Below are 21,784 nucleotides of genomic sequence, written 5' to 3'. Positions count from 1 at the left end.
GCTCTACCAACAAACAAAGCTCACCATATCTCTTGCAGCATAGACTGCTTCAGCTTTGTTGTTTTTATCTACTTGATGGACAAGAAGTGAAACCACAGATTTGTTTTGATTTGCATTTCTCTTTTTATTTATGATATGGAGCATATTTTCATATAGCCTTTGATTGCATTTCTTTTTTTACACACTGTTCATATCCTTTGACTATTTATCTATTGAAGATTTATTCTCTCTTTCTCTTTCCCCTCTCTCCCTAGTTTCTCCAGCCTTGTATATTCTAAGTACCTAATTAAATGCTAATTTGAATTTAGCTCATTCATTTCCAGGGCTCAGTTTTTAACCTCTATTCAGATGACTCCCAAATCTTTCCCTCTCTCCCATACAGACCTCTCCCCAGAGATCTGATTACATATTTCTAGCTGCCAAATAGATGGCTTTACTGAGATGTCTTGCTCACCTCAAACTGATCATTTCTAAAACTGAACTCATTGTTACCCCTTTAAAACAAAATGAAACTCTACCTCTTCCCCTATTTTTAATGACGCTACTACCAATTCATCCATTTGACCTGACCTGAAACTTCAGAATAATCTTTGACACGTTGTCACCTTTAGTATCTACTTAGTTACTTGGTCCTATGTGCCCTGCCCTATACTATATCCTAGGGTCATCCTTTCTGCTTCTACTATAGCTGCCCTGTTTCAGACCCTCCTATTTTCTTACCTGGACTTTTATATCAGCCTCCTAACTGGTCTTCCTGTCTTTAGCCTGTACTTTCTTCAGCCTTTCACATTACTGCCTTTGTGACTTTTCAAAGGCATTGCTTAGGCCACTCCTACTCATAACCCTTCATTAAATTTCAGTTGTCTGACAAATATTATAAAATAAAATATTCCATAACCTGCCTTTCACTGCCCTCCATAGTCTAATGTCCTCTGTCTTTCCAGTCTCTTACACTTGTACTATCTTGTACTATACTTTGCAAACAAATTAAACTGTTCACTCAATGTCCTTTGTTCTCTGTCTGCCTTATGCTGTGCCCAGTGCCTGGGATGGACACTCCCCTTCTCACCCCCCTGCTCCCTTTCTTTACCTTTTCGTTCAGATGTTACTTCCTGATTCTCCTAAGGGAACTTCATCAGACCTTTCTGAGATTTCTCACCACACTGTGTCTGGATGAGCTTTCTCCATTCTGCCTTGTTATTTGTGTAAATCTCTTACCCTGGTCCCCATTCCATTATCCCCAACATTGTACACTCTTTTAAGGTAAATACTGTGTCTTGCTTTATCTTTGTATACCAATAACTTAATACTATGTCATGTATATACTGTTGGCATTTAACAAAGTTTGTTGGGTTGGATTGAGTTAAAGAGTTTATTCTAGATCAGTTCATTAAAATTCTGACTATTGCTGATTAAATTCATTTCAACTACTAAAGTAGTGTCTTAGTTACATAAAATCCCAAAGTGAAAAAACAAATTAACATTGATCTTCATCTAAAAATGGGTAAAGTTTGCATCTTTAAAAAGTGAAGGTTTAACACTAGAATTTATTTTATATTTTATAAGATATTTAATTTTATTATGATAGATACTTCTTAGGAATTATCACAATGAACATGGTATTTAGTTTGCTTACCTGTAGAATTTAATAAAAGCAGATCCTGTCACACCCTGAAAACTTGCAGATGAAAACAGGAACAGTCATTTTCCGTCAGGCCATGGGAAGACAGGTACACTATATGTGGTTTGTAGATTTTTGAATTAGTCCAAACATTCTGGATATCAATTTGGAATTATGCAAGAAACATATCTAAACTACTGTTGTGGCCCAGCAATTCCAGTCCCAGATCAAATAGGTGAAATACCAAGATATTTGGAACAGCCCTTTCTGTTGTAGCAAAGAATTGTAGACAACATAGATGCTTATAAGTTGGGCGAATTCCTTTTTTAAAAAATTAGTATATGAATTGATTTAATATTGTGGTATAGTAAGAAATAATCAATATGAGGAATCCTGAGAAATGTGGAAAGATTTTTCCCAAAGGAGTGATTTTAACTAAAACAGAAAACATTTACTCTGTGTTTATGCCAGCACTGAATAACTGATTTGGATTCTATGTCAATATGATGTTTTACTAATAAAATTTTGATGTCTTAGGCCCTTTAAAAAATTGAGATGTTTCATATGTACCTCCCAGTTAACTTTCAAGCTGTGTATACATCTGTTTGCCATGTCAGTCTCCAATCTGAATTTCGTGATTAAATTTTTGTATGTTTTTCTTCTTCCCCCTCCCTCATATCTGCTTTATAGTATCAAATCTGTTTATTAATGCTATATTAATAAATATAATCTGTACCTACTTCTCTCCTTACTGTTTTAATTACTGTGGACTATAAATAATTTGTTCCCAAGAATGAAACAGGTTATGTCAGCTTCTGTCTTTTTTCCTCAAGTTTTTTATGCATATTTATAATACTTTATGAACTTTAGAAAAAACAGGCCAGGTTCATTAATTGACTAACAGTTACAGAATGCCTTGTGATTTTTTCCCTTACACTTGAAACCATACAGATTTGAAGGTGGCTAAGGACTTCTGAGATAGTGTATTCCAGCCTCCTTATTTTACAAGGGAGAAAACAGGCCCAGAACCAGGGAAGCTCAAGATTATCCAAGTAACAAGTAGCTTTGCTTTTTAAACTCTAACTTCAGCCCTTTTCTTGCTGTACTCTGCTGCCTCTCCAGAGTAATGCATGATTAAAACCAAGAGCCAAGGGAGTGGTGCAACCTAGCCCATATTGCAGATAGAACCGTTAATGACTTTTTGTTCTGAATTGTGCTTTTGTTACAATTGGGCCAAATTGAATAGGATATAGTTTCAGAAGTGGATATGAATATTTCTGTCAACATGTTTTTGGTTAGAACCTTGGTTTGATTGACTTCAGTTTTACCATTTCTGCATTTGGGGGCTTGAATAGTTAAACTGTACTTAATGTATTTTAAAAGGAAGAATGTGGAATTGCTGGGGGGAGGGATAAAAAACTAAACCAAAATTATGACACATAGCTTTTTTTTGGATGGTAATTTGCAATACAGATGGAAATAAAGTGACAAGCTGTTTCAAAAAGAAATTTCAAGTATTTATAGGCTTCCAATGATGGAAGAATGAAGATGTGATCTTCATTGGTAAATGAGAAAGATTGGTAAATCCAAAAGATTTGAGTATCAAATTAGTTACCCAAGGAAGATTTCAGCTTTAGTTCCTTGAGTATATGAGTTTAGTATGGGTTGAGAAACAAAATTCTAAATATGGCCTGTAAGAAGAAATTGCTTCCATTTTGATTCTAGACAAAGAGGATTTCCGTATGAACTAGTGGTAGATTTCTGGTTTTCTTTTTAGAGTCTGTTTCAATACAGGTAAGTGTAGTTTTTGCTTCACTGGGGAACTTAGAATATGTTGAGAATGCTTTAAATACTAATATTGTTTTATTTTTCATCTTTTTATTATTTGAAATCATCTGCTTTAAGAAAACAATTGTCATGGCCTCAGTCTCTGGTCACCCAGTTGCTTACCACTGGGTATACAAGGATAGTGAATGAAATAATTTCTGCTTTCAGACAGCTTATATTCTAATGGGAGAAACAACAGAGACATAGATAGAATGTATATGAAGAGAATAAATACAAAAATTATTCTGATTAAATAAAAATTAACTTCAGAAATACTGGAGTTTTGACCAAATCACCTTTTTTGCACAAACACATTATTTCTCTTCTGAAAGAGTCCTTATGTTTCACTACTCATAACACTGCAGTACTAAAATAAGTTGAAAGTGAATCTATATACCGATATATGTACACACACATTTTGTAGTCCTGGTACTTTTCTACCCTCAGCTAAAAAATAGGTTGGTAAAAACTATCCATGCTAGATATAAGACTAAAAGATCTGATTTCTATAGAGACAGAGCCAAAGTGTCGTCATAGCAGGAAGACGTATACCACCCCCCTTCTCCCTCCAGAAAACAAAACAGATCCAGAAAATGCTCCAGACCAAGTTCTGAAATTCAGGAAATCCAAGAGAAAGTCACAGTTATTTTCTGTCAGCTTAAGAGATGAGCAAGAGAGGTCTGTGGACACTGTGCATGGGGTTCTGGCCAAGAACTCACTGCATAGAGTTTACCGAGAGTGAAGGCTGTCAGAGGCTCTACACCAGGACAAGATGACATTCTTGTGTTCAGTGTAGGAACAGATAATAGCTAGCAGCGTTGTCTTTTCCTGCCTAGCTCTAGGTCATATATGCAGAGTAGCCTAAGCAGAGAACAACGTGTGTGTATGTGTGTGTGTGTATACAAATATATAGATATAAATTAAATTTCATTAAATGTTTCCCAATTACATGTAAAAAAATTTTAACAATAATTTAAAAAAATTTTGAGTTCCAAATTCTCTCCCACCCTCCCGCTCTTCTTCCTTCTTTGAGAAGGCAAGCACTTTGATTTAGATTATACATATGAAATCATGCCAAATATATTTTCATGTTAGCTATGTTGCAAAAGAAAATACAAACAAAATAAAGAAAGCTTAAAAAAGTATGCTTCAGTCTGCATTCTGAGTTCCATCAGTTCCCTCTCTGAAGATAGATAGCTTTTTATCATCACTGGTCCTTTGGAATTGTCTTAGATCATTGTCTTGATCAGAATAGCTAATTTTTTCACATTTGATTAGTATTACAATATTGCTGTTACTGAGTACAGTGTTTTCCTGGTTCTGCTCACTTCACTTTGCATTAGTTCAGTTAGGGGTGGGGAACCTGCAGCCTCAAGTTCACATATGTTCTTCTAGGTCCTTGGGTGTGGCCTTTTGACTGAGTCCAAGTTTTACAGAACAGTCTTTTTATTAAGGGGATTTGTTCTGTGAAGTTTGGATTCAATCAAAGGACTGCACCCAGCAACCTACAGGGCCATGTGTGGCCTCAAGGCCGTAGATTCCCCAACCCTGGATAAGTTTTCCGAGGTTTTTCTGAAACCATCCTGTTCATTATTTCCTGCAGCACAATGGTATGTATTCCATCACAATCATAGATCACAACTTGTTCAGCCATTCTCCAATTGATGGGCATCCTTTCAATTTCTAATTCTTTGCCACAAAAAGAGCTACTACAAATATTTTTGTCTAGATAAGTCCTTCAAGGGACAACTTCTAAAGCAAGCTGCCACTGCATGGTTCTGCCCTGAGGAGTAGAGTGAGACCTCAGCTCTAGTTTCAGCCCAGTCTAAAGCCTGAAGAAAAGTATCCAGGACAGGAATCTCAGACCAGAGGGAGACCCTTTGAAGCAGCAAAGCTTTTCAGGTAGCTGAGAGCAAACTGCATTCAGCAGCTGTCTTATGAAATGTGTAAGGGGACAAGTCCATGGTCCTGTTGCTCAGATCCAAAACCAGGTCAGAATTTTGCATAGCTCAGACCAGAGAGCCTTGGAAGCTTATACGTCTCCAGCCTGAGCTGTCTCTGAGATCCTAGGATGACATAACACTCAGCATCCTTAAGAAAACAGCAGCAGGACCAGCCTAGACATTCACTTCCGCATGGAGCAGAGCCTAGCCCTGATATCAGGTCAGGAAATATGATGGAGTAATTAGCAAACAAAAAAGAATCTCACTATAAAAAGCTGTTATGTTGACAGGGATGTTCAAGATAACAAACCCAGAAGAAGGGAATGGCTTTAAAACATCTATAAGCAAAGCCTAAAACACAGTACAAATTGAACTAGAATTTTCTTTAGAGATGAAGAGTGAAAAAGAATTTGAAATTTTTTTATAAATGGAAATACTAGAGGGAAAAAAAGGAAAAAATTTGAAAGCTATGGAAGAACAAATTGGAAAGGAAATTAATAGCTTGCTATTTGAGGAAAAAACCTTCCTCAACCAACAAAATTCCTGGAAATTGGAATGAAAAAATAGAACCTAATGAATTCATAAAACAATAAAAAATATTAAAACAAAATCAAAAGAAAAAAAAAGGAGAAAATGTATGCTTTCTCCATAGTAAATGCCACTGACCTTGAAAATAAATGAAGGGGAGAAAGTGTAAGGATCATCAGACCGAGAGAGCCATGACCAAAATGATAATCTAATAGACATCATATTTCAAGAAAACATAAAGGAAAACTGCTCAAACCTCTTAGAACTAGTACACAAAGTGAAAGTAGAATCTCCTATTTACCTCCTAAAAGAAACTCCCAAATGAAAGTCCCCAGGAAAGAGCTTCCAAATCAAAAAACAAGTACTAGGAGCAGCCAGAAAGAATTTAAGTACCACAGAGCCACAGCCAAGATTACATGTCTTTTAGCAGCTATCACAATGAAGGAGCAGAGAACTTGGAATACAGTGTTCCAAAAGGCCAAGTAAAATATAGGCTTAGAGCCAAGATTGACTTGCTCAGAAAGACTGAATATAATTGTTTGGGGGAGGAGTATGAGCCTTTAATGGAATATAAAAATATTTTAAGCATTCGAAATGAAAAGACCAGAGCTGCATAGAAACTTTGAAGTTAAAACACAGGAGTCAAGAGAAACATAAAATATTTTTTTGGGGGTGGCAAAGAGTTAGGAACTGATCAAATGAACAACCATTAGAGAGTAACTTAACAAGTGACAGTTTTATATGTATGCAATAGATAGCTACTGCGCTGTCAGAAATAGTGAAGGGCATGATTTCTGAGAAACCTGGGAAGATTTGTATGAACTGATGCAGAATGAAGTTTGCAGAACCAGGGGAACAATTTATACAAAGATGATATTGTCAGGAATTTTGCAATTGGGGTTAAGTAACTTGCTCAAGGTTACATGGCCAGTTTTTTTGTGTGTGTATGTGAGTGTGAAGTATCTGAGGCCGGAACCGATCCCAGGTCTCCTGACTCTGGGGCTGGTGCTCTTACTCACTGCACCACCTGGCCGCCCCTTGTCAGGAATTTAAAAAAGATTTATGAACCAATCAATGTAATGTCTTATGATTACAAAGGACTTAAATGAAACATGCTACCCATCTTCTAATAGAGAGGTGAAAGGATCAGAGTACAAAATGAGGCAGATTTGTTTTTGGACATGGACGATGTAGAAATTATTTTGTTTGTTTTTTTAAAGTTTTGATTGCTGTTATCCCTGCAGAATAATACCGTATTAATTTAACAAAGTCTTTGATGGATTGATAGATATAACACTGGAACAATATGATAGTGAATTGTAGCTGAAACTGCCTCCTCAGTAGTAATCTATTCTTCTTGAGGTAATGTTTGAATTTGCTGCTGATCTATTTATTTATAATATGTTATTTTGTTTATTATTCAGGTTGTAAAGCTCCTTTCAAAGAATGCTGAGAAAATCTTATTTTTGTAAGCCAAGTTGCTATTCAAGTGTTATTACATCATATGAAATATAAATTTTTTTCTTGATTACAGAAGAAAACTGAGGGACAGGGCAAAGAAGGGTTACTTAAGAACAAGGTTAAGCAAGATACCTCAGATTCCTCAGGCTTTCTATGCTTCTGATCACCCCAAAGTGCCTTCCCAAAATAATCCAACAGACTCCACATTATAGTCATTCTCAGAAACCATTCATTGGGTTTGTTTACAGATAGTCTAAAACCATCTACTAGTCATAGTTCATATGCTAATAGAAAGTGTAGCCCTTTGACATTTAAAGAAAATAATCTTCCCCCAAATGTGGGTTGTTTTATATATTCCATTGGGTTGTATAATGTCCATTCTTAATTAAGTCTGTATCTCTACCAGTTCCAGATACCACATTGTCCATGTTAGGGAGGCTTGAATTCTACTTCTGCTCTTGCTAAAGTCAGAGATCTGCCCATCCTTGTTTGCCCAACTAAATAGCAGGTTGATCTGGATGCCAGATGAACTCACATTCTGCAGTGTATTGCATAGAACTTGAAATAGCCTGTGAAAAAATCTGCTTACACTAAATTTGTTTACATCTGGTTTCTAGTAGCTGTTTGAATTTTGTGAAAAGAATGAATGACTGAATATCAGAACAATTTATTTAACAGTAAAAATAGGGTAGAGACATCTCAGAACCTTTCTTACTAGAATTAATAAGAACTTACAAAGTTCTTTTTTGGATACATTAAATATCAGCATGATACAGTGAGTTAGGAAGCCTGAGTTAAAACCTGAACTCAGAATCTTAATAGCTGTGTGGCCCTGAACAAGTCACTTAGCCTGCCTACCTCAGTTTCCTCCTCTATAAAATAAAGGTAATAATAACATTTACCTCCTAAGGTTGTTACTAGGATAAAATGAGATAATATTTTAAAGTACTCTATAAACCTTAAAGCACTATAAAAAACACTAGCTATTATTATTAGTAGGAAGACAAATTTAGTTGCATAATCCTACTGATGGAAACTGTCATTGATGGCATGGTTTAGTGTGAATGATAGTAAGGTAGAATATTAAAAAAGGATCAGGACCTAGAAGCAAATGTTGGTCACTCAGTTTAAGGTGTAAACAGATGGACTCTAGGTTTGGTTACCATGGCTAGTAGAAGTTAGCTTTAAAAAGTAAATTTTAATTTCTTATTTTAATGTCTGGTTTTAATGTCTTATACCCACATCTTAGCCAAAGGAAATTAGCTTCTCCTGACTATAGTCTTCCTTGCAGATCACTTGGTTTTAAAGTTTCAATTACTTAAAAGTAAGTTTAGTATCTTAATTTATGGCATAGTATATCAGGAAGACCTGGCTTGAGTATTTTTCTACTTGTACAAAATTACCTTGTATACTTGAAGATTCATTAACATTTCAGTGAGACTATTTTAGGAGGCTGTAAGTTATGGGAAGCATAACTTCATTTACTTGTAAAAACTTTGGAATTTGCGGTGTTTATTTACTTTATTTTTTTCCCCAATTACATGTCAGGATAGTTTTCAGTATTCCCTTTTATAAAATTTTGAGTTCCAGATTTTCCTCCCTCCCCTCCTCTCTCTCCAAGGCAGTAAGCATTTTTATATAGGTTATACATGTACAATCATGTTAAACGTTTCCACATTAGTCATGTTATGAAAAAAAAAATTAGAACAAAAGGGAAAAACCACAAGAAAGGAAAAACAAAAAACACACCAAAAAAGTGAAAATAGTATGCTTTGATTTGTAGATTCCATAGTTCTTTCTCTAGATAGGGTTAGCATTTTCCATCATGAGTCTTTTGGAATTGTCTTAGATCATTGTATTGCTAAGAAGACTAAGTCTGTCATAGTTAATCATCACACAGTGTTGCTGCTGCTGTGTACAATGTTCTACTGGTTCTGCTCACTTCATTCAGTATTAGTTCATGTAAGCTTTTCCAGGATTTTCTGAAAAACTGCCTGCTCATCATTTCTTAGAGAACAATAGTATTCCATCACATTCATATACCACAGCTTGTTCAGCCATTCCCCAGTTGATAGGTATCCCCTCAGTTTCCAGTTGTTTACCACCATAAAAAGAGCTTGCAGTATTTATTTAAAAGAGATGGTGAATTAAGGGACTGGATTGGTATTTCGGGGGGCGGGGGCCTAAATCCCAAATGCTGACATTTTTTTTTTAACATTCATTTTCTAAAAATAATCTGAGTTACCTGCCCCCCACCTTGAAAAGGCAAGTAGTGATATCAGTTATGATACATGTGAAGTTATGCCAAACATTTCCATATTAGTCATGTTGTGTCCCCCCCCCCAAAAAAACCTTACGAAATATAAAATGCAAAAAGTATACTTCAGTCTTCATTCAAAGTTCATTAGATCTTTCTCCAAAAGTAGATAGCATTTTTCATCATGGGTCCTTTGAAATTATCTTGGTTCATTATCTTTATTGGAGTAGCTAAATTTTTCACATTTGATCATTGCACAGTCTTGCTATTACTCTGTATTATGTTCTCCTCATTCTGCTCACTTCATTTTGTATTAGTTGGTTTCTTAGAAATGGTCCTGGTCACCATATCTTATAGCACAGTAGGGTTCCATCACAGTCACATACTACAACTTGTTCAGCCATTCCCCAATTGATGGGCATCCACTCAATTTTCAATTCTTTGGCACCATAAAAAGAGCTGCTTCAAAAAAAAAAAAGCCGCTATAAATATTTTCATACAACTAGGTCCTTTTCCCTTTTCTTTGATCTCTTTAGGATACACACCCTGGGTCAAAGGGTATATACAATAGCTTTATAACCCTTTGGGCATAGTTCCAAATTGTTCTTCAGAATGGTTTAGACAAGTTCATGATTCCATCAACAGTGAATCAGTGTCCCAGTTTTTCTGTATTCTCTCCAGCATTTATCATTTTCTTTTTCTGTCATGTTAACCAACCTAATAAGTCTGAGATAGTTTGTAGTTCTCTAATTATTAGTGATATAAAGCATATTTTCTTTTTTTTTTTTTTTGCCTTTTTTTTTGGAGGGCAGTTGGGGTTAAATGATTTGCCCAAGGCCCCACAGCTAGTAAGTGTGTCAAGTGTCTGAGGCTGGATTTGAACTCAGGTCCTCCTGACTCCAGGGCCAGTGCTCTATTCACTGTGCCCCCTAGCTGCCCCAAATAAAGCATATTTTCATATGACTGTTGATAGCTTTGATTTCTTCTTCAGAAAACTCCCTGTTCACATTTTTTAACCTTTTATCAGTTGGGGAATGACTCCTATTTTTATAAACTTGACTCAGTTCCTTATATAGTTGAGAAATGAGGCCTTTATCAGAGAAGCTTACTGTAAAAAACATTTCCCAGTTTCCTGCCTTCTTATTTTGGCTACATTGGCTTTTGTGGGTCATTTTTTTTTAATGTTCAGTACATGTGTAAAATTTTAATCAAAATTCTAGTTGCTAATTGATTAAGTTCTCTTAAACGACTTTCTTTTATAGACAGTAAAAGTTTTACTGAGGCAGCGTGCTCTAAGTGGGGCCGATCATAGTTGGACAGTTTGAGATTAAGCACTAACTGCATGAAGAAAATACGCTGTTCTGTGGTTTTCTCCTCCTGGTACTCCTTCTAGGGATGTTTTGCTGCTTTTGTTTTTGTGTGGTTTGAACATTCTTTGAAACAGTGACAGCTGACACTTTCTCCGTATTCGTTTTTTAAAGAAATGGCAGGACATTATTAAGGAAGTCAAGTTTCTACAGAGAATAAAGCATCCCAACAGCATAGAATACAAAGGCTGCTATCTGCGTGAGCACACAGCATGGGTGAGTATTCTCTCTGCCTCCCGTCCTGTTAGGTAACTTGGTTTAGATTAATTCAGAATGTACTGAATTTGCTCAGCAGAGCCACTTGAAAACTCTCTGTCATTCTAAGAAAGGGAAATTCAGGACCTTTAGATGTCAGAGGAGGAGGGAATGAATTTCTGAGATGTTTAGGACTTAAACAGAATTTCTACAGAGTTTTCAAAAATTCAAAATCAATTTATGCACAAATTAGAATTTTTCATCTTTTTCTCTTAGAAATGAGTTTTTCCAAATGATTCTGTTCTGTTCTACAGGAATTTATTAAGTGCTGAATATATGCCAGATTAACTGTGCTTGAAATGGTCCCTGCCCTGCCCTCTAGGAGCTTAATGGTCTTCTGGGGGAAAGCAACATCACACATATCCACATGTGTGGAGTGGTTTTGGTGGCAGTGTAGGAACATCAGTCTAGGTTCCTGTGGAAGGTGGCAGCTCCTGAGCTGTACTTGGAAAGACAGTAAGGGGCTGAAGATGTGCAGCTTGATAGAGGCGATAGAAGGTGCAGAAGGAAGCAATAGGAGAGTGAGCCGGTCACTGTAGTTGGAGTGGAGTAGAGGTGAGCAGGAAAAATTTGGGGATCTTTGAGGAAAGAGACTTTGGAACCAGAAAGTAGAGGACTGTAAGTCACAAGCGGAGGGGTTTGCCTTGTTTTCTATCAGGTGCAGGGCAGTGCGGTTCACATTTTCTTGTTTTATGCCATTTAAATTAGAAAGTGTACATGCATGTTTGAAAGTACTTCAGCCATCACCAATGAGTGGAACTTTTGACTGAGTGTGTTTCTTGCTTGTATCATTTTTCAGGAGGAGTATAGGCAGCTAGGTGGCTCAAGAGTGCTGATGTAAGGAAGACTTGAATTTGAATTCTGCCTTTAATATTAACTTTGTGACCCAGGGCAAGTAACTTAGCAACTTCTCATCTGTGGAATGGGAATCACAATGACACATACCTCCCAGGGTGTTGGGAGGCTCCAGTGAATTAACATTTATAAAGTGCTTTTCAAACCTTAAAACACTGTATAAAAGCTGGTCACCATCATCATTTATTATAGAAGAACTTGTGTGAGTGCACTGGTGAATTGTGGTCTCTTGTGCTGGTGAAATGTTTGGCCTTTGAGTCAGAAGGGGTTTTTGCTCCCTGGCTTGACCACAGTCACTGTTGGGGGTTTACCAAACCCAGATTCTGAATTTGAAAGGTTCTGTGGCATTTTCTCAGTGTCCAGAAAAGAAGTATGATGCAGTGTCTGGATAGCCAGGTTCAAAACCAGAAAGCCTTGCCTCAAATACCATCTCTGTTACAACCTAGGCAGATGATACCAGTCAATTCACAGAAGTACTCACATCCAGCTCAAATAGAAATGATGCCCATGGGCCGCAGACTGATTTATTAAGCTACAAATTAACCTTATCTGTGTTGTATTTCTTATTTAGCTTGTTAAACACTTTCCAATTATGTTTTGATCTGGGTATTTGGGGGCCTGCTGAAGCCAGTGAATTGGATACCCCTGCTGTATGTTGAGGGGTACATTACCTGAGAATTTCCTGTATTACAGAAATCACATGTCTAAGCCCCTGTCTTCTATCCCTTGAATCTGTAAACTACTTGAATAGAGGATGTCATTGAATAATGTCCAAGTTGTGAACTATACAGGCATTGCGGTCTCATTGTAGAGTGTCCTGAAAAAACAGGATGGTAGGAAAAGGCCAGTGAGAATAGACAAACTTGTATCAAAAGGAATAGTTTGTTCCAGAGGAGTGATGTTAAAAATGGACAATTAACTGTATGATGTTATAGTGGGGTTTGATTAGGAGCTTTTGACTTCATTGAAGAATGCTGGCCCAAACTATGGCATGCTCTGAGCTTTTGTAAAAGCCATGCCCCAAGAGATCAATATAGGTTGTACTTGGTGTATTTGTGAGTTTCTCCAACATGTAAAACATTCAGCAAATCTTAGAGGAGCTCAAGGGATGTATACTCCTCACTCCTACCACCCCACCATTGTAAATATTTCATTTTTTATGTAAGTTTTGATTGGCCTTGAAGCTTTCACTTGCAACTTAAACCATGCAACTGCTTTGGGGATTAACTTTTTTATTTTGAGCATAAACTTGTTTTATTTTTTTATGGAGTTCAAGAAATCTTATAATGTCTTTATAATTATTTTCATGCAGCTTGTAATGGAATATTGTTTAGGATCAGCCTCAGACTTACTAGAAGGTAAGTTTCTTTTTATTTTTAAAGTGATGAAATTGGAGAGTTCCATTAGTAGATTTCCCAAAAGTGAATTTTTAATTTAGTAAAATAAAAACTATAGAAATAACAGGAAGTAGAAGCAACCTTAGCTTTTCTTTTTCTAGATTTTCAGAATGGTGTATTTTAGTGCCTGAAAATTGTACTGTTCTGGGGAGGCTAGGTGGCACAGTGAGTAAAGCCCTGGCCCCGGAGTCAACAGGACCCGAGTTCGGTTCCGGCCTCAGACACTTAACACACACACACACACACACACACACACACACACACTAGCTGTGTAACCTTTGGCAAGTTACTTAACCCCAATTGCCCTCCAAAAGGCAAAAAATAAAAGTTTGGGGCGGCCAGGTAGCACAGCGAGTAAGATCACCGGCTCCAGTGTCAGGATGACATGTGGATCGAATCCGGGTTCAGACACTTAGCATCCACCCAGAAACACCTGGCCGTGTAACCTTGAGCAAGTTACTTAACCCCAATTGCTTAGGAGTGGCCAGGTGGCTCAGCGAGTAAGAGCACTGGCTCCAGTGTCGGGATGACCTGGGGATCAAATCTGGGCTCAGATACTTAGCACCACACCCAGAAATAACTGGACGTGTAACCTTGAGCAAGTTACTTAACCCCGCTTGCTTTAAAAAAAAAATTGTACTGTTCATAACCATTACTTTCCTACCTGCCGTTGGGCTCACTTCTTCCCTCACACTTTAAAGAATGTCCTTCAGAACTTTGCACCAATAGAATGAGCTCTTACCTTTGAGGTCAGAACTTGAAGGGTATATTTGATGGTACTTCTATTTCTTAAGAAACCCAGCATTTTCCTGACAAGTAAAAAATTTGAATAAGAGCTACAATTTTACTTACTTTTTTTAGTTACAATTTTTCAAGACCGAACTTGGTGAAACTGAACTCATGTGCTTGTGTGGTTATGTTTTGTCATGTTGGAAATGCTTGGTTTTCTCATTCCCCCACCCCCTTCCCTCTCAAACCATTTTTAGACTTCATTTTTTTATCTTTCTTTTTTGGAGGGGGGCTACTATCAAAGTATGTGAATTACATAGGTACTTTTAATAATTCATTTCAACCAATTCTTTTAAGTTCACAAAAAGCCATTACAAGAAGTGGAAATAGCAGCAATCACACATGGTGCTCTCCAGGGATTGGCCTACTTACATTCTCACAATATGATCCATAGGTAAGTGTTTTGAGAACCAGCTACATCTCTCTCTCTCTAACACACATACACACACAATTTACTTAATTTATCATAGGTTAGTCATCCTTGTAGTGAATTTATTGTTGGTAATAGCAAATTCAACGTTTTGCAGAGTTAAAAATTTTGATTTTACTTGTATGTAATTTTATAGAAATACTGTGTTTTAGAATGATGAACTTAACTGGAATACTAAAATACCAACATAATGATTATCTCATTTCCACCTTATGTTTTTGTTTGCAGCTATTGGGATTTCTTGAGTGTGTGAGACTTATGAACTTGATATGATAGAGATTTGTTCACCATTATTCCTTGTTATAAACAATTATGTTTGAATGTGATAATTGTATCTTTAAAATTAGGGGAAAAAAATTAATTAGGACCTTATTCAGAAACCATTTATGGGGATTTTCCCTACTATTTATATTACTTTGGGAGGCAGAAGTGATATCCATACAAAGCTTTGGAAGGAGGCTAACTTTTTCAAGACTTGTGAGAGCATTCTTAGGATATATTAAGTGATGGTGTATATATATAAGTGCATGGGAAGTCATAATTATTTGATTTTTAGAATAGAGTACATTATACAGTCCATTGTGTGTACTATTCAGTTAGAATACACTATCCATGGAGGGACAGTGTATTTGCAGCAAGATTCTACCTTCCTAAAGAAGTAATATACTGGAATGTAACTTGATAGTCAGAGCAGTATAAGATCAGTAGGTTGTAGAAATTATGGTTTCAATTTATGTCTAGGATTTAGAAAATAGTATGATGATGACTTACAATGACAAAAAGTGTTTTACCTTTTCCTTATGGAGGCTTTTTGTACTTGTGGGTATGTATTTTTTTTTAACTGTTTTGATTCTTAATTCAGTTTATTCAGTTACTTGTACAAATAAACTGAAATTCAAATTATAAACCTATATCTTATAGTTAACTAATTATCTGTAGATTCTCTTCTATCCTTGCTTTTTTTTCTTTTAGGTAATTATTTTTAACTTTTATTGCTTCCATATTTTTTTCTTCTAATTCTGAAGCTTTTTTTTTTTTTAATCTCTACCCTGAATGTATCATAGAACAAATTATTTTGATTTTCTTTTTCTCCCTTCTTTGGGGAATTCTTACTTGATTCTTATCACAGTCTAAGAAAAGCAAGATATATAATTATCTTATGTTCCTTAATCAGAGATATCAAAGCAGGAAATATCCTCCTGACAGAGCCAGGCCAGGTGAAACTTGCTGATTTTGGATCTGCTTCCATAGCATCTCCTGCCAATTCCTTTGTGGGGACACCATATTGGTAAGAATTTTTTTCTGTTGATGGTGGTCTTAACTGGACTAGTCAGTGTGTCTAGTTAATATGACAAATTGAACTTGGTTCATTTTGGAATTATTTTCATTTAGAAGGGAGTGTGTAACGAGAGATGCCTGGGAACACCCAGGGGAAATGGGTAATATTGTTTATCTGTCCTCAGTGTATACCATACTGAAAATGCTCACCTTTTTAAGGGGGCCCCAGAACACCAGGACTGCTGTCCACTCTCAGGTATCCAGGGTTAGAGCAATGCTGCTTCTTTCCTCATTGTTTTACTTGGTAGCACTTTTGGTAGACTTTGGGGATGGGAAGGAAAAGTAAGTGAAACATGCTGGTAAATTATTTTGACTCATTTTGTTTAGGGAAGAGATGGAAACACTAGCTGAACAGGGCACTTATGCTATATCCATGTTCATCTTTTTTGGCTCTATTAGAGCTATATTTTGTGAATATTTGTGGAATAAGGTTTTTTTATTATGCAAAATAGTGTGTGCTCATCATTCTATCATGCTGTAGTGATATTTATGTATTGAATCCTCCATGAAGCGTTGAATCTGATGTTTATATAGCACTTTAAAGTTTCCATAGCACTTTATATTCTCAATTTCATTTGTTCATCCAAACCTGAGAGAAAGGTGTTATAAGTATAATTCTGGTCATTCTATAAGTAAACTAAGACTAAAGAGAGGGTAAGTGATTTAATCTTGGACAGATGCCACGCATATATCAGAGGCAAGATTTGAACCCAATTCTCTCCTGAGACCTCTTTAACTACACAACACTGCCTTCTCATTTGAGTGGGTACCACAGGCTCGCTACACTGAGCTCAGGACTATGGGGATAGAGTATCTAGATGTCAAGCGGGTGCCAGGCAGAGTCTCTGCCATAGAGTCCAGTTCATGAAGTCAAATAAATACATGGGAATGTACTTCTTCTACATGTAATACTAGAGCTAAAATATTGTCATTTATGAATGAGCCCATGGATAGTGTTGTTATTTTGAGTGGCTAGGGATCAAAGTCTTAAAAGAATTTTTTTCCCCTATATTCATATAGCTTATGGCCCACTAAAAGCTTTGTACATAGTCATAGGGCAGTTGGTATACTTTTAATTTTGAAAAAGAGCCAAATTTTTAAATCAAGTTACTTTTGTATTATTGGTATTATATAATTTTGCTTTTTTGCCTTTTTAAAGCATGAGATCATCAACTTGCATGCAACAATTATAAATCACTGACACAACTGATGATTATTCACATTTTTATTTGCTATTCTTTTTCAAGCCTCTCCAAACAAAAGATAAACATCACTGGTCAGAACCTAGGGCAAAATTGAGGGATCAGCATAGATTGCCCCATATTTTCTATCTGGTTCAGATATGTTATTTTTTGGAATGTGCAAGTAACATCTTCAAATTTTAATACCTGAGATCCAGAGAAAAAGAATGAGAATGATTATTAAGATTGGTTTTTAGGATTATAAGTGTCCCCAAATGAAGTTCTAAGATCATTATATTTATTTATTTTATTTCCCTTATGCATTTTTTGCCCATCATAATATTTCTGCTGTTCAATAAATGGGCTTAAAATTTAAGCCAGTATTCATTTTACATGTAGGTTATATAGTTTGCATGGACCATTTTAACAAATTTATAGAGTCTTAAGGAATAACAATTAATATTTTGTGTTTTAGGATGGCCCCAGAAGTAATTTTAGCCATGGATGAAGGGCAATATGATGGCAAAGTTGATGTGTGGTCTCTTGGAATAACATGTATTGAGTTAGGTAAGCAGCATGTTTATTTTGATACATGATAGGTTGGCTTAATATATGTTTTAACCTCAATTCTCTCTCCTGTATATAACTTTCTGTATTTTATACTGTTTCTTTAGGGGAACAATTAATGAAGTTTCAGTCAGAAGTCCCATTTTGGTTCTCTGTTTCAACTTTGGCATGTCTTTTAGTATAAAATAATTTTGTAAACTAGTGATATCTGTGTTTAGGAGCAATCAACAAATATTTATTTAGCATTTAATGTGTAGGCAAAATTATGCTAGGCTTGTTTCACATGTAAGTTGATATATTGTAAACCCTTTGATGGAATGCTATGATAGTTGGCACCTGGTTGCCTGGGGTAAACCAGGTGATTAAGGTGTCCAGTTGTGCACTGCCTTTTATACCAGTCTTGGTACTTGTTAGGGTTGGCTTAGCTTAGCTCCTCACAGATATGCCTCAGACAGCAAGCCTTTATTTTAAGAGTAAAATTAGTAAGGCTCTTCTAATTCCCCAATATCACCAACCTTTTCAATACCTCCCAGCCTTTGTAATGTTGAGTTTTTTCATTTCATAAAGTTCCGCCATAAGAACTTATTTAAAACCGGCCCTGGAATCAGGAAGACCTGAGTTCAAATGCGGCCTCACACTTAACACTTACTAGCTGTGTGACCTTGGGCAAGTCACTTAATCCCAATTGCCCTGTCTTTCCCCCCCCCCCCCCCCCCAAAAGAACTTATTTAAAATAAAGAGAAATACTTACAAGCACTTGGGAAAGTTATGCTGGAAATAAATGTTTTAGAGAGACATCAAGGACATGAACAGTTCACAATGTCTTAATTTAAAAAAAAATCATTACTATTGACTTTGTTTAGGTGGGATCTTGGTGCCTGATCAAACCTAATTTCAGTGAGAAGCTATATATATATATATACGGTATATATCTAATATACTGTCTCATGGAGATAGATGTGATTAGAACTTTATTACCGTATAGTGAAAAGTAATTTTGCATTGATTTTTCTAAAGAAGTCATCTGCCAACAAGACTACTCTTTGGCATTAGCATTGGTACTGAGGTTAGTGACTGAGAATGAGAGGAGTCACTCTCATTAAATTTTTTTGTTTTATTTTTTGTTTATATTTACTTTTAGTTTATAGCATTCAGTTTCACAAGTTTTGGAGTTCTAAATTTTCTCCCCCACTCTCTCCCCCTCCTTCCCCATGGCAGCATGCAATTTGATATAGGTTCCACATATACCTTCATATTAAACATTAGTCAAGTTGTAAAGAAGAATTATAACCAATGGAATGAACCATGAGAAAAACAAAATAAAAAAGAGAGAGAGCAAGTAGTTTGCTTCAGTCTGCATCCAAACTCTGTAGTTCTTTCTCTGGATGTAAATAGCCTTTTGTATTATGAGTTCTTTGGAGTTGTCTTATAATCTTGCATTGCTGATGGGAGCCTGGTCTATCAAAGTCAGTCATCACAGATACCATGTGTCTGTAATTGCGTACAATGTTCTCCTGGTTCTGCTTCCCTCACTCAGCATCAGTTTACATAAGTCTCTCCAGGTTATTATGAAGTCTGTCTGCTCCTCATTTCTTATAGTACAATAGTATCCCATTACATTCATATACCACAACTTGTTCAGCCATTTGCCAATTGATGGGTATCCCTTTGATTTCCAGTTCTTTGCCACCACAAAAAGAACTGCTATAAATATTTTTGTACATGTGGGTCCTTTTCCTACTTGTATGATCTTTTTGGGATACAGTCCCAGAAATGGTATTGCATGGTCAAAGGGTATGCACATTTTTTTTTAAAGCAATTGGGGTTAAGTAACTTGCTCAAGGTTACACAGCCAGTTATTTCTGGGTGTGGTGCCGAGTATCTGAGCCTGGATTTGATCCAGGTCATCCCGACTCTTGGGCCGGTGCTCTTACTCACTGAGCCACCTGGTCGGCCCTAAGCAATTGGTGTTAAGTAACTTGCTCAAGGTTACACGACCAGGTGTTCCTGGGTGGGTATTAAGTGTCTGAGCCCAGATTCGATCCCAGGTGATCCCAACTCTGGGGCTGGTGCTCTTACTCACTATGCTACCTGGCCGCCCCAGGTATGCACATTTTTATAGCCCTTTAGGCATAGTTTCAAATTACTCTCCAGAATGGTTGGATCAGTTCACAACTCCATCAGCAATGCATTAGTGTTGTAGGTTTCCCACATCTTCTCCAGCATTTATCATTTTCCTGTTTTGTCATGTTAGCCAATCTGACCAGTGAGATGTGGTACCTAAGAGTTGTTTTGATTTGCATTTCTGTAATCAGTAGTGATTTAGAGCATTTTTTCATATGATTATAGATACCTTTAATTTCTGCCTCTGAAAACTGCCTGTTCATATCCTTTGACCATTTATCAATTGGGGAAAGATTTGTATTCTTGTAAATTTGACTCAATTCTCTGTATATTTTAGAAATGGCTCTCATTCTTTTTCATTTTCTTTTTTTAAAGCAGTCGGGGTTAAATAACTTGCTCAAGGTTACATGGTCAGTTATTTTTTGTGTGTGTGGGTGCTGAGTATCTGAGGCTGGAACCGATCCCAGGTCTCCCGACGCTGGGGCCGGCGCTCTTACTTACTGTGCCTCCTGGCCGCCCTGCTCTCATTCATTTTTATTTGAAAGAGACAAAAGCAAATTCTTGACATCATCTCCCTGAAGTGGGGTAATAAATAAGTAAGGAAACTGAGGGATAGGTATAATAGAGAACTCACAAATGGGTTAGTTTTAGCATTAGAAGATTCATGTCTTGGCATCCAGTATCTCAGTCCTTAAAGTGTACTTCCAAAGTTCATGGGAACAGTTTTTATCCTTTGTTTTTCTCAGAGGGGACTCCTGAACCTCCCACTCTCCTATATCCATCATCAGTCCCCAAAATGACAAATGTTGCTGTTTGTACAGCAAGAAACATCAGCAATTTTATTACATTTCAGCAGTGCTATTCACCATTATTCTTTAAGGGAAAAGGCTCAAAATTGATTAGAAAGAACTCTCATTGAATAGTTATCTGCTTACAAGTTCATTCATTTAGGTGAACTCAATGAGTTTTTGTATGAAATTGTTCTTTAATGTTCTAGTCCATTGATTAAATGGACTGTATTTATCATAAAGTGGTTTATATTTGCAGTAAAACAACTGTAGGGGGTGTGTAGCTGTCATAGTGCTCTCAGTGACAATTCTGATTGGCTTACCCATTTAGCTGACGGTGCCTTTGTTTCTCCACCTCATCCTCCTACTCCAACATTTCGTTTTTATTCCATGCTGAATTTTTCCTTACGGAGTATGAGATCAAAGAATCTGTTTTTTAACCTGGCTGTAACTCATTGGGAAAGGCCTGGTGGAGCGTTGGTTAATTGTCAATTGAAATTGGACATGATCTTGTGAAAGATATCTGATTCCCATTTTTAAGTTAAAATAATCCCAGAAATGGTAAGGAATGAAAGTGAACTTTTCCTTGGTTCAATAGCCTAAAGGGATGTATCTAAATCTTCTGGGGCCTCGACTAGGTTTTGTTAATTCTGAATAAATAGAGCCTTGGCTGTTGTGGCATCATAAAAGATTGGAGCCAATGGGTATTTCCTTACATTCGCCCCAGGAAAACTGATGTTGGACATTATCCCTAATAAGTGGGTTTAGAAGCCCTTCAGAATGTAAAGACTTTTTTTTTTCTTAACATGTTCTGGTCTTTCCAAATAGAGTTATAGCATCGAGAGAAGTATCATTTTAGCATTTGACAGTGAGGTTCAAGGACTCATGTAGGTACTGGGGCAGAGGGGCACTACATCACATTCTGCTCTTCTCCCCTCTTCCATACAGGTCCTCAAGGGCTTCCTTCTTTATCTCAGCCTGGTTTTCCTTTGGATGAGACTGTTCCATAGGAGGGAGAAATATTTATAAGTATTTTTTACCCTGGGATGGGAGTAT

General features: G+C 36.6%; 1 protein-coding gene across 1 annotated transcript in view; it reads left to right on the top strand.

The window, feature by feature from the left end:
* TAOK1 (TAO kinase 1) overlaps window positions 1–21,784 on the top strand; it is a 152,425-nt gene that overhangs the window by 92,429 nt on the left and 38,212 nt on the right. Inside the window, 5 exon segments of the mRNA XM_069089753.1 lie at window positions 11,119–11,220; window positions 13,427–13,472; window positions 14,598–14,694; window positions 15,905–16,018; window positions 17,725–17,816. Coding sequence (XP_068945854.1) covers window positions 11,119–11,220; window positions 13,427–13,472; window positions 14,598–14,694; window positions 15,905–16,018; window positions 17,725–17,816 — 451 coding nt within the window.

The sequence above is a fragment of the Petaurus breviceps genome, unplaced genomic scaffold (genome assembly GCF_028583685.1).
Source record: "Petaurus breviceps papuanus isolate PSGF00001 unplaced genomic scaffold, PetGlider_PUasm1.0 186, whole genome shotgun sequence".
In the NCBI taxonomy this organism is placed as follows: Eukaryota; Metazoa; Chordata; class Mammalia; order Diprotodontia; family Petauridae; genus Petaurus; species Petaurus breviceps.
The sequence above is the reverse complement of the archived record's forward strand: the minus strand, read 5'-3'. Positions and strand labels throughout refer to the sequence as shown.